The following is a 13597-nucleotide window of genomic DNA, read 5'->3' on the forward strand; positions in this document are numbered from 1 at the left end:
AATCCTTATTTGGGTCAATTTGAATTCATTAGTAGGTTACATCTCTTAAGTAAAGTATTTGATGCTAAACCTCAGAACCAAATCTTTAATGCAGTGTTGCTGTGACTGTCCATTGCTCATTAAAAAGCCATTAAAGCAGCAGTAAAGTGATTTCACACTTGGTGTACCACTTAGAGCTCAGATCCTAGAAGCTTTTTTTCAGAACGTTGAGTTTCTAAAAGTCAGTATACCCAAAAGTCTCTAAGGAAATGTAAAGAGTCTTTAAAAAAATAACAAAACTGTAGTCCAGTTCCCATATCTGTTCATTGGAAAAGTAGAAGTCGCCTTTACAGTTTAAGAAAGAAAAATGAAATAGATGGGCCAAAATCTCATTAAACTCATCTAGTCTTCAGGGAAAACTCAGATCCTTGGGTGGAAACTCTTTCACTAGATTCCTCAACACTTACCTATCACCCCAGCACATAAAGAACCAGTGAGGGGCTACCTGGAGTTTAATTGATCATGGGCCTTCATGGGACAATTTAGAGCAAAAATGAATACTTAACTGCAGCACACATGAGCAGAAGACCCCCAGGGTTTTAGCAATGAAACAGACACATATAACAGGAGAAACAGGACAGTCTTGGTCAACTGTCATTTCTCAACCTCTAGATACTCAAAAGTTGGCTAAGACCACTCAGATTCCCCTCAGCTACTTCACAGGACTCTAAGCTTCTGGATCCAAGCTCAAAGCCATCAAAGGTGTGTACATTGCCATTTCTTTTTTCATTTCATAGGTTTTCTTCAGCTCAGGGCATTCCATTGTAAGAGATGCCAGCCTGAGGTTTCTTAAATGTAAACCGTAGAGCTGTGAAGAAAAGCGCTCTGGGCAACTAGGGCTGCGGGGCTGATGCGTGATGTGCAGAATCTCTTTTCAGCACAGTACTGACTTTCTAAGCAGTCTACACTTCTCCTCCCTGCCTTCTCCTGCCCCTTATAATGGGATGTTTGACTGAGGTGACCCCTGGGGCTTTATGCAGCCACAATTCACTCTTCTTCTCTTTCTCCCTTCCCCAGTTTAATCAGTGTTCCTCTTTTCTCCAGAACAATTTTGTTGAACCCTTTCTTGTTTCTTTCATTAATTTGTGTCCTTTTTGGTGTTTAAGAAGTTGTCAATTCTTAGGAGTATTTAGGGACTTCATGAGGAGAAAAATCTATTTTTCTGGGTAATAAATTCTGTTGTGGCTGTCAGAGCTCCTGTATTATCTTATCTTTAAAAATACTAAGAGGGGCTTCCCTGGTGGCACAGTGGTTGCGAGTCCGCCTGCCGATGCAGGGGACGTGGGTTCGTGCCCCGGTCCGGGAAGATCCCACATTCCGCGGAGCGGCTGGGCCCGTGAGCCATGGCCGCTGAGCCTGCGCATCCGGAGCCTGTGCTCCGCAACGGGAGAGGCCACAGTAGTGAGAAGCCCGCGTACCGCAAAAAAAAAGAAAAAAAAAAAAAAATACTAAGAGAATCCTAATCTCCTAACATGGCTTTGTCCTCACCTTGCTCTTCACTTTATTCATAGGCATTTGTATCTCTTCTTGATCTCTCATAGAGCTCAGCCCTCCCTCGTTTGAAAGTTTTCATTTTAATAATTTGACATTTAGACTTTCAGAGGTGAATGTTATGGTTTGAATACAGTTTAAAGATGGATTTGGGTCTGAATTTCCACTCTGTCCTTATCATCTCTGACCTGTAATCCTCAGTTTTTTCATTTACAAAATAGGGGTTTAAAAATACTTATTTCATAAGGTTCATGTGAGAATCATAAGATGTTTGAAAAGTGCTTCACACAGGGCCCAGCACAGAAGGAACTCTCAATTATTACGATTAAAATATTTAATACTAGAACAAACACTGGCTACGTTTCAATGAAAATAAAGTACTGTGTGTACTCTGTTAAGAAGACATCTTTAAAAAAATTTAACTTTAATTCTTTTCACCTACTTTTTTAAATTGAAGTATAGTTGATTTACAATGTTTCAGGTATACAGCAAAGTGATTCAGTTACACATATATGTGTGTGTGTATATATATATATTTTCAGATTCTTTCCCATTACAGGTTATTACAAGATATTAAATATAGTTCCCTGTGCTATACAGTAGGTCCTTGTTGGTTATCTATTTTATATATAGTAGTGTGTATCTGTTAATCCCAATTCCTAATTTATCCCTCTCCTGGCCTTTCCCCTTTGTCCACCTACCTTTTCTTGTCCTGCCTTTGCTGAAGCTCTAGAATTGCTGCTTCATTGCAGTCCATCTTATTTTTTTAAAAATCCAGAAAACTTTTCAAGAATCTTTTAATTGGATCTCAAGGTGAAATTGCTGTATTTAAGGGCTGAAGGGAAAATTGAACTCAATTCCTACCTATGGGTCGATACTGTAGGGCAGTGATACACACAGTGGGGATGAAAGGGAGGGACCAGAGGGAATGTTTGCTCCCTTTCCCGTTCTTACCAAATTTCCTCCCAGTTGGAAGACTCCATAAGGTCAGAGGCCATATCTTCCTTGGTAGGTTCTCCCTAAATATTTGTTGAAGGAATGAACCCATATCTTTGTATGAGCTAGTTTACCAGAGCACATTCTAACCTGAGAGAGAGCAGCATTAAGAGAGTGGGGGTTTAGTGAGGGAGGGGATATTCTCGGTCACTTTGAGACCCTACCTCTCAGCCCAGAAAAACCATCTCAGACCCAACTTAAGAAAAGGAGCAGAGTGGGCTTCCCTGGTGGCGCAGTGGTTGAGAGTCCGCCTGCCGATGCAGGGGACACGGGATCGTGTCCCGGTCCGGGAGGATCCCACATGCCGTGGAGCGGCTGGGCCCGTGAGCCATGGCCGCTGAGCCTGCGCGTCCGGAGCCTGTGCTCCGCAGTGGGAGAGGCCACAACAGTGAGAGGCCCACGTGCCGCAAAAAAAAAAAAAAAAAGAAAAGGATCAGAGTGACGTGACTTTCGAATCCGCAGGGGCATGTACGAGGCTCGCCCTGCTCTGACCGTCCCTTCTCGATTCGCTCTGCTCTGCCTCCATGCCTCCAGCTGTAGCCCTCACTCCTGTCCCTCCTACCTCCCGTCGTCAGCGTGGGGCTCCCATCTCCCGGTCTGTCTCTGTCCCCTGGGCTCAGCACGGCTCCTACCCACTGCCTGGTTGGGATCCTTCTGGGTGACTCTTTGTGATGAAGGACCCCAGTGAGAGACATAAGGAGGGAGCTCAGCACTTCCAGGCTCCCTTTCTGGTTCTGCCCTGGAGGGTCTGGTTTCAAACAAGGAAAGAGAAAAAGGAGAATTTCGGAACATGAAGCACTGCTTGAGGAAAGCTGGGTCTGTGCAAAATGCTGCGATGTGCAATATGCAGGATGCGAGGCACCTCAAGAGGGATGAGAGTCCTGATGGAGCTGGAAGGTCCCAAGGAGCACTGACAAGGGAGGCAGGAGGGTCCCAAGGAGCACAGACAAGGGAGACAGGAGGGTCCCAAGGGCAAATTTTACTCATATTGTTAGGGTTTATTCATAGCTGTTTATGAGGTAATAACTGGAAATTCAGTTCAGACAATTCGCATTAAGTAGCCCACTGTGTGCCAGGCTCCGTGGGAGGGCTGAGAACACAAAGATAAGATGCCACCTTGCCCTTGAGGAATCACAGCCTAGTGGAGTACAAGATCCATACACAGTGGCAGTGTCATCCTTGACTCCCAGCTGCTTCATCAGGAAATCCTACTGATTCCGTCTTCAGACAGATCTAGTTCTCATCTCTTCTGCTACCCGACCCTGGTCCAAGCTGCCATCCTCTCTCACCTGGATAGAGCAATGGCCTCTTAACAGGTCTTCCTGATTCCCTCCTTGCCCATTTCGGGCTCTTCTCAACACAGCAGCCAGATCATGGCATCCTCTGCTTCAAATCCTCCAGTGGCTCTCCATCTCCCTCCAACTAAAACCCCAAGTTCTCACAATGGCCCCAAAAGCCCAACCTGGTCTGGCCTACATCTCATCCTTGCTTAGTCTGCTCTGCCCACACTGGTCTCTTCCTGTTCCTGGAAATCCCAGGCACACGCCTGACCCAGGGACTCTGCTTGCTGCACCTTTGGTCCTTTCTCATGTTGCATCTTCTTGAAGGGCCTCCCCTGATCACCCTATTGAAAATTACACCTCCCCAAGCTCCCATCCTAGCTGCCCTGCTCGCACTGCCTGGTCTACTTTTCAATTTTTTCCATAACACTATTACCCTCTATCATGCAATGTAATTTGTTAGTTACTGTGTTTATTGTTAGTGTCAGTCTCTCCTTTGTCTATTTCACTCGCTGCTGAATCCTTGATGACTAGAATAGTGCCTGAGGCATAGCAGATATTTAAGGAATATTTGTGGAATGGATGACTATGATGTTAAGACAGTGAAATACACAAGATACTATAGGGGCACAGAGGAGAGGCACTTGGATCCACTATAGAAGAAGGTTATGGAAGATCTTCTAGGGCAAGATGATGTCTAACTAAATCTTGAAGGATGAGCAAGAACCAGGTGGAGAAAAGTAAGGAAAAAATAGCCAAGCTATGTTAAAAAGTCAGAAAGCAGTGGCTTAGTATTCTAGTTGGAGGTGGAGGGAAGCCCCTCAGAGTCAAAGGTATTCAAAGAAATACTGGAAACATGCTGGAGATTCTAAATGCAAGCATTTCATTGTGTAGGGCCAGTTTTATACATTAATAAAATCAAGATAACAACAGCCAGTGCCAACATTGTTAAATCAATGTTGAAAAAAATGCCCAACGGGAAGAATAATCTCCTTGTTATTCTCTCCCCCAGGCAGTTTCAGTCTAATTTCCTTTTTCAGATTATTCATTCTATTAGAGGGTTTCACTGGAACTTAGGTCAAAAGGAAACTAGAGATATCCCTGTAGCTGGGAACCTGCTTCCTGCTTCTCAGGGATTTCCCACATCACTCTTTAGTGCTAAGTACCTGTTTACTCAGGATTTCAAACAGCAGTTTTGCATGCTATTACAACAAGTCAACATAGTAGAAAGCCAGATAATTTCCTTGATTGAGATCCTGGCCTGGGGTGTGACTCTGTCCTTGGCATCAGCTTTGCTCCTGTCCAGGCCATTTACAAGGTATCATGGTCAAGAGCACATTCTTCCTTCCCAGGGCCGATGCCCTTGGCTGGAAGCAGCATTCTGAGTAGTCAGAGTACAGAGTGAGAGCCAGGAAGATGCAGGGTTGAAAGCCAGGAGAGCCCAACTTCCAGTTTAACTGGTGCCTTAGGCTAGGCAACTTAACACTTCCTAGTTAATCTGATTATTAGTCTAGGGATTCAACTTGGTGGTGACTTAGTCACTTACCCTTTCCAAGCCTCAATCATCAGATATACAAAGTAGCAGGAACAATGCCAGTGCTATAAAGGAGTTGTTAGAATTAATACAGTATTCGGAAACATCAATTAAAGGCCTAAATAGATGAACCTAGTGGTACACATTTTAACAGGGATCCATAAAACTCTTCTCAGTGATATGCTTCCGTGGCTGTTCACCAGCAGGTTCAGTAAGATGCGTCTACTCAAGAACTCTTTCTATAATAAGTGTAGCAATTGCACAAGTAATTAAACTTTTACCAGCAATTTCCTTGCTTGTTAATTAAGAAACCCACAGAGTTTGATTGGAATGAAGCACACATCTGGGGATGGGAAGGGGCTCGGGGGGAGATAAATGGTAGAGAAGCCAGATCCAATTCAATACAGATTGTTGATTAGCACTGGGAGAAAAGCATCAAGTTAGGAACTGAAACAGAATGTGAGGATGAGTTCACCAAAGGCAGCTTCTCCTACTTCACCATTTTCCAGGGAGCTTTGACACTGAAATAGTCCTGGGGTCCTATGATGGCATGAGGGGCAAGTGAAATAACGACAACAAGGACCACAACAACCACTACAGGAAGAGCTAACATGTACTGAACACTTATTATTTCCTTGATGCTCTGCAAAGTGCTTCATATGCATCCACTCACTTGCCCTCACAGTAACGAGATACTATTAATCTCCATTTTTCAGATGAAGTAAATAAAGTTGAGAGGCTGGACAGTTTCTCAAGGCCATGGCTAAAGATGGCAGAGGTGGGACACACATCTCCCATCTATCTGATTCCCAATTGCTCTAAATCAACTTGCTAAATGAGTAGAATCAACCACTGTACCAGACAATGTTTCTGGGCCCTGAGGAGGCAGCAGAGAAGCTGTCCTCATGGAGATCGCATTGCTCAGTTACTCACCATGGTGCCAGTATATTCTTCCAGCTTAGCCTCAGAAATGGCCTTTTTGTGGTGGCGGAAGAGGTCTCGGAGGAAGTTCTGTGACATCAAGAGAACAGCTGCATTTTATCTAGTGAGCAAATAAACCTAAAAATCTCAAGAGGCTGTATTTTAAGAATTGTGGTTCGTTTGTTTTAGGAAGGAACTGAAATGCTTTTAGCAAGCAACAAAGCCAACAGTTTTAAACCTTCTAAACATGAATCAGTTTTTTTAAGTAACAAATTCATATCCATGTTTCTTGGAAACACAGAAATCAAACTCATGATACACATATATCAAATTCCCAGTGATGAGCAAACCCACCCTTCAACCAGATACAGCTCCTGGCAACACTTACACAAAGCTCAGCAGCTGATATAAACCCACTGCTGTCAGCATCATATTTGCGCCAAATCTGAAATACACAAAAGCCATTAATCTGTTTACCCTCAAATAATTTGGGGTCAACTTATGCTGCTGTCTACTATGGTTCAGCATCTGATAATAGTACTTAACTGGGTGCGACTAAGACTTGGCATGGAGAATTTTAGGCTTTCTTTGGTGACAGCTATTGTTTGGGCAGAACTCACTAGAAATGACTCACTGCATTCACTTAGAGCCACTTAGGAGGACCACAGTGCACTTACTGAAAGGGAGCTATGGAAAGTTCAAAATGGAAAGATATCAAGGGATGGCCTTCAGTGGGAGGCAATATGGCAAACTAAGAAATCTTCTTTGCACTAAATTCCTAAAAATGCAGAGTACTCTAAAAAACAACTCTTTAAATTCATAGGTCAGCTGGGAAGAAAGTGAGGGGACTTCTAAGAGGTCTGACATGATAGGAAAGCACAAAATGCATGACAGAAACCAAAGTCTATCCCAGGTACATCGACTGATCTCTGATAACTTAGCCTGTAGCTTTATCAGGAAACTGCACACAAGGTAGACAGGAGACAAATCCTGGGGCCACCCAAGGTGGGAAGTCAAACTGAGGCACCTACATAAGACTAAAACCCTGAACAGCAATAACCTTAATGCAAAGGTGAACTTCCCTAAAATAAATTGCACGGCAGAAAGGGCCCCTAAGGAATATTGCCTTTGTGGTCTTGGCTCCAGGTAAAGGGAATAAAACATCTCTGATACTTCCCAGTAGCAAGCCAACCCTTTCATTGGTTTAAGGACAGCAATCATGGGACTTCCCTGGCAGTCCAGTGGTTAAGACTCTACGCTTCCAATGCAGGTGGCTCGGGTTCGATATGTGGTCAGGGAACTAAGATCCCACATGCTGTGCAGTGTGGCCAAAAAACCCCACAAAAAACAGCATTCATCCAGCTGAAGATACAGTTACTTAAACTGGAAGACAGAACAGCTGAATATTTTTAAGGAAACATTGAACTGCTTTCTTTAGTAAATGGTGTGATTTTGACCAGCTCTGATTTTTCCACATCCAAGCCTCACAAGTTAACAAGTTCCCTAACTCCCATACAGAATGAAAAAGTAGCATTAAGTATTTTTTTAATTGACAGATGTTTCATTGATGTGGAATGGGTTACCTGAGTCATCAACAGCAGGGACCTTAATTCTAGATCACAACTAGGGTCCTGCCTGAATATCCTGCAGGGATAGTAGGAGATGGTGATATTTAGTGAGAAGTGTTCAGAAACATTGCCCCTTTCAGTCCCTGTCACCAACGTTTCTGCCTGAATCTAACCAGGCTTAGAAAATCAACTGGTTAAATGTGATTTATATCCTAACTTTAATGGTGTGACTATACCAGAACTAAGAATGAGAATTTCAAATAACAAAAACATTTTTACCTGCTTTTTTATGCTGTTCTCCAAACATTTTCCATCTAAATTATCTTATAGTTTTACTGCAACTGAGCTATTGGTGGGCCAAAGATCTTTATGTGAGTACTATATATGCCTGTCTTTAAAGAATGAAAGCAAAATAAAGAGGTTTCCAGGCAAACAAAAACAGAATTTATTACCAACAGACTCTTGGTAAAGGATATACTCCAGGAAGGAAGAACACAAAGGAGGAAAATCTAAGATGAAGAAGGAATGATGTACAAACACAATGGGAAACATGTGGGCAAATGGAAACATATCTTGTTAGTGTAAAATTTGTGGGATTAAAGAAAACAAGATAGAACTAATATTCTGGACAATAATGGCAAGTGAGCTGATAGTTAAAGTGTCTTAAGGTCCTGTAGTTCAGGGGGAATATAAAGACATTAGGTAGGTTTTCTTAAAATATATAGGAGAGTACATAGGTTATAACAAATTTAATTTTAAAAAAAGGAATTCAAGAATCCAACATGTTTTTTTTTAATTGGGTAGAGAAAGCAATTCTTTACAGAAGAAATTGACAAACTAGAAGGGAGGGAGGAAAAGTGGAGAAAGTTTTTTTTTTTTTTTAAAAAAGATGGAAATGGCATTATGGAACCTTTCTTTTTCCCATTTCTCAAGATTATTCAAGCCTACACAGGCATAACAATTTAATACTTTCTGCTGATTATAAAAGCAAATCATATTTATTTAAGAAATTACTGAAATGAAAAACACTACAATCTTCTGAAATTCCTACCCCAAGATAGTCACTTGTCATTTCTATGTGTTTCCTTTTCATTGTGTTTCTATTATATATGTGACAAAATGAAGGGGAAGTCATATGGCCTACACACTTGGGTAGTCTATTATTTTCATTTAAAATTTTCTGTGAGCATTCTTAAACACAACTAAAATTATTTTGAAAATGTCATTTAAAATAATCTGTAAATAATAGAATAATGATTCTACACAATTGGAAAATACAGAAGTACAGAGAACATAAAGATTATCCAAAATCTTACCCCTAAAAAAACCCAATATTTATCTAGTGTGTATTTACCCGTTGTCTTACTTACGTGGGTGTTAGGGTAAATAATTTTTAAGCAAAGTTAAGATCATAACGCATATACAATTTTGTTTCTTAACACCATAATGTATTTCCTTCTTGTCATTAGATAGTCTTTGAAAACTTGATTTTCAGTGATGCATAAAGTTCCACCATGGGGTTTTCCTCTCATGAATCTCCAGGGCCTAGAACAGTTTCTGGCATACTGCAGGGGCACATAAGTATTTGTGGAATGAATGAATTGTATGAATGTATCATAATTTACCTAATTTTTCATTCATTGTTAAGCATTTATGTTATTTTCAGTTTTTATGCTAAGTAACAGAAATATTTAATGTACTTCATTGTGTAGAAAACTTGTCTGCATCTCTGATTGTATCCTTAACATAGATGCTTGGAGAAGTAGAATTATTGAATCAAAAGGCAAAGTTTTTTTTTGTTTTTTTTCTTGATTTTTTGCGGTACGTGGGCCTCTCACTGTTGTGGCCTCTCCCGTCACAGAGCACAGGCTCTGGACGCGCAGGCTCAGCAGCCATGGCTCACGGGCCCAGCCGCTCCGCGGCATGTGGGATCTTCCTGGACCGGGGCACGAACCCGTGTCCCCTCCATTGGCAGGTGGACTCTCAACCACTGCGCCACCAGGGAAGCCCAAAGGGTAAAGATTTTTTAAAAATTAACTCTGGATTATGAAATTTTAAAGAATCCTAATTACATTTTTGCAAAATCGCTTTCCATAAAATTATCCCAGTGTGCGTGCCTACCAGGAGAGCATGAGCAGCAGTCTCAGTGCTTGCTTGCCAGTGCTGTATCTTTTTATTGATCCTCTTAAAATCTTTACCACTTTGGAAAAGTTAGTTGTTTCTAATTTGCATTTCTTTGGTTACTGTTATATATCAATTGTCTATTCATATTTCTTCTGTGAATTGTCTATGCAAGTGCTTGCTCCATTTCTCATAACTTCCACTTGGCCAGAAGATAAATAAAGTAGTGCACAAGGGTGCTAAGTTATTATCTCCTAAGTGGGGACCTGGTAAGTCTTTCAGGAATGAGGCCCTGGGTGCAGGAGCTGTCTTGAATCTGCCACTCTGGCCTTGAAGACACCCTGCTCTGCCTTCCCTGGTCTTTTTTCACCCACAGACAGTAACACCTAGAGGCTGAAAGAGGAGATAAGAGGAGCCATTGATTCTGCCTTTTGTTTTTATTCTGGCACAATGATTGCAAAGAGATGCCTGCTGGCTGGATCAGCCCTCTAATAAGTTATATTTTGACCATACTGTGCCTTCAAAACTAGAATTAGTTGCCAACATTTAAAAATAAGTAGTTTTGGGCTTCCATGGTGGCGCAGTGGTTGAGAGTCCGCCTGCCGATGCAGGGGACACGGGTTTGTGCCCCGGTCCGGGAAGATCCCACATGCCGCGGAGCGGCTGGGCCCGTGAGCCATGGCCGCTGAGCCTGCATGTCCGGAGCCTGTACTCCGCAATGGGAGAGGCCACAACAGTGAGAGGCCTGCGTACCGCAAAAAAAGAAAAAAAAAGTAGTTTCCCATAGAGTCTAGGCGCCTAGGCTGCATTCTCAGAAAGCAGCAGTTGGCTGGAGCTCACAGGACTCTGGGCTCTTGATGGGCATGTGCTATCCAGGCTCCACGGCCCCCACCCTACCCTCCCATTACATGCCTCAGGTACCTGCCAGGCCCCTCGTCTAAGCCTTCCTCTAGCCCAGGGTAAGGAGTTTGTCACCTCAGGGGCAGCCTGGGTCAGCACACTGAGAGAGCACATTGGGGCTTGGGGCCAAAGTCCAGGCTCGACACAAAGGCTTCTTTGCTTGGTCTTATCCTCTGTGGGCAGCTCTCCCTTGGGGACCGGGCAGGAGTGGTGGCAGCCACAGCAGGTGGCTGGAATCCTGGCCTCACCCTCCATAGAGACACAACCAAACGCTTACCCGCATAAACTCCACACTGCTATCCAAGGGGGTTTCCCGGCGAAAGAGCAGAAGAAAGTTTTCATCCTCGGACAAGGACATGCAGGCAAGCTAAAGGAAAAGGGAGAAGTAGCAGCTGGTGACACTGGCCTGTGCTACGTGGGTAAAAGGCATCAAGGAACTTGTTAGAGGGCAGAAGGGCTTGGATCTCTCAGGGTGGAGAGCCCAACACGTAGTTCCGTGCCCTTGATTGTCATTTTGGATTCATTGATTCTTTCAAGAAGTATTGCACCCTTCTAGGTATGAAACACTACGAGTATCTGTCTTCCATGAGCTTACAATCCAAAATAATAATAATCTTTATTATTATTTAATAATAAATGTGTTCGTGCTTAAAATGTTCCAGACCTCATTCTGAGAGGCTCCAATTTTATATTAACAACTCTATAATTATAGTAGAGAAGAAAAATACCCAATAATTTTTATATGTGCCATGAATTGTTCTAAATGCTTATATATGCTAACTCATTTAATCCTAACAACCTATAGGGAGCATAACACATCATCATTATTATTTATTAGTTAAGGAAACTGGGCTACACAGAGATAAGGAACTTGCCATCATTATGTAGTTAGTAAGTGGTGGAGTCAGGACTTCAACTAAGCTCACACTTTTAACCCCTATGCTGTGCTGGTGAGATGCTGTGTATACAGATCACTTCAGTGCCGTACACAAAATCAGGAATGATTGCTGTCTGGCTTGATTCTTGAGTTGGCTATGGTTTATATTCTTTTATATTATTAGCATCTATATGATACTTTAAAAGTTGGTTCACTTGTGGTAAATTTAACCATCCAGCTGTCTATATGAGCACCAGTTCTACTGATTGACTTCCCTTGCTCCCATGAACAAAGGTAACATGTTCTTCCCCTATGTGATGGTAACACTTGTTTCAGCTCATAGGCATGTTTGGCTGGGTTCTTTGCCAAACCTATGGTATTTCAGTGTATACTGTCTTCTTTCTGAATTGTCCCCCATAAACAATGGCCATTTCTTCTATAACCATAGTTCTCCCAGCATCTTGTTCAGTGCTACAGAGGAAGTCCAGAGCAAATGCTTCTGCTAGGTTGTAGGAATGCTTAGCCCACACTCCCATTCATATTCTCTAGTTGGATGTAGGTCAGCTCAAGGGCACATTGTGTTAATAACAGCTGTCATATATTGGATACCTACTACATGGCAGGCACCGGCAATGTACTTTTCATTTATCATCTCATTAAATTCTCACACCAATCCTTCAGGTAAATATAAGTATTGTCATTTTAATACTAATGGGAGGCAGCGCAATGCAGTATGTGGTTGGCTTTAGTGTGGGTCCAAATTCCTTCTCTGTATTCACCTATTATTTGATCTTGGACAATTTAATTGATACCTCTGTGCCTCAATTTCCTCATTTGTAAAACAGAGATAATAATATTTATATCCTGGTGCTTATGTGAAGAATAAAAGTCAGGTGAGGCAATATTTATAAACTGTTTAGCAAAGTCCCTGGTACCTATTAAAAATTTAGTCAGTGGTAACTGCTCTGTGGATGAAGATGATGAACTTGAGGCTCAGAGAGATGAAGTCACTTGGCCAAGGTTTCGTATTTTACCTGTTGACTTTGTATTTTTCCTACCCACCACACAAGGTGAGCTGAGAACTGCTCTTCAGGACTAAGTGTTTTCGCATGGGGTGACACAGGCTAAGAAACCAAATTAAAATGTAATTCACCAGCCCTAAGTCTTTAGAACGAACTCTGTCTTCAGTTTGACCAGGGTGGCACAGAGGAGCCCTGGACAAATCAAGTACACAGATCATCCCCAAGCTTCACTTTGGCTCTTAGAAGTGACTCCTTTCCCATTTTGTTTTGTGCTAATATATCTAAAATGTGTGCAGGTGAGCTGATTTTATGTCACAAGTACCTGTAATTGGAGTTAGCGAAATGGCCAGTGGTATAGCAGGAGACAGTAGGAGAGACCTTGCTACTCTTTACACTCACAGACTCATGAGGTTTTAAGGGGACCAAAGCAGTCCTATACCATCAGCTTCTCTACAAACAACTTCAGTTATGCTCATTGGCAGGACTCCATGACAGAATGGAGTCCATGACAGAATCAGCCTTTTAGTGAAAACTTTGGAAGCAGCTACACTCATAAATCTGGAGTTTAGCTTAGTAGTTTTCTGAAAAGGCAGCCTCCTGGTGTGAACATGTCTATTTTTTATAAGAAGACATAATCTTGCCTTATTATCATAACTTTCTGAAGAAAAATTACTATTTTCACCAACAATATTGACTAAGGACAGCATTAAGAGACTAGCTCTTCAGATTTCAGGTAATATGTCTAGCAGGCAGTTTTGTCTATGAAATAAATATCTTACTTTCATAGCAGCTCATTTTTATGTATGGATTTATAACTCTATAGAATAAACCTGTATAGATTCATACCT

The 13597-nt window shown here is 42.1% G+C and overlaps 1 protein-coding gene across 1 annotated transcript in view; it reads right to left on the minus strand.

Annotated features, from left to right (window-relative positions):
• Positions 1 to 13597, minus strand: part of SCGN (secretagogin, EF-hand calcium binding protein) — a gene marked incomplete at both ends in the record, with an annotated part of 37081 nt that overhangs the window by 17510 nt on the left and 5974 nt on the right. Inside the window, 3 exons of the mRNA XM_079713884.1 lie at positions 6274 to 6351; positions 6650 to 6706; positions 11128 to 11217. Coding sequence (XP_079570010.1) covers positions 6274 to 6351; positions 6650 to 6706; positions 11128 to 11217 — 225 coding nt within the window. The remainder of the gene's footprint in view (positions 1 to 6273; positions 6352 to 6649; positions 6707 to 11127; positions 11218 to 13597) is intronic.

The sequence above is a fragment of the Hyperoodon ampullatus genome, assembly GCF_949752795.1.
Source record: "Hyperoodon ampullatus genome assembly, chromosome: 10".
Lineage (NCBI taxonomy): Eukaryota > Metazoa > Chordata > Mammalia > Artiodactyla > Ziphiidae > Hyperoodon > Hyperoodon ampullatus.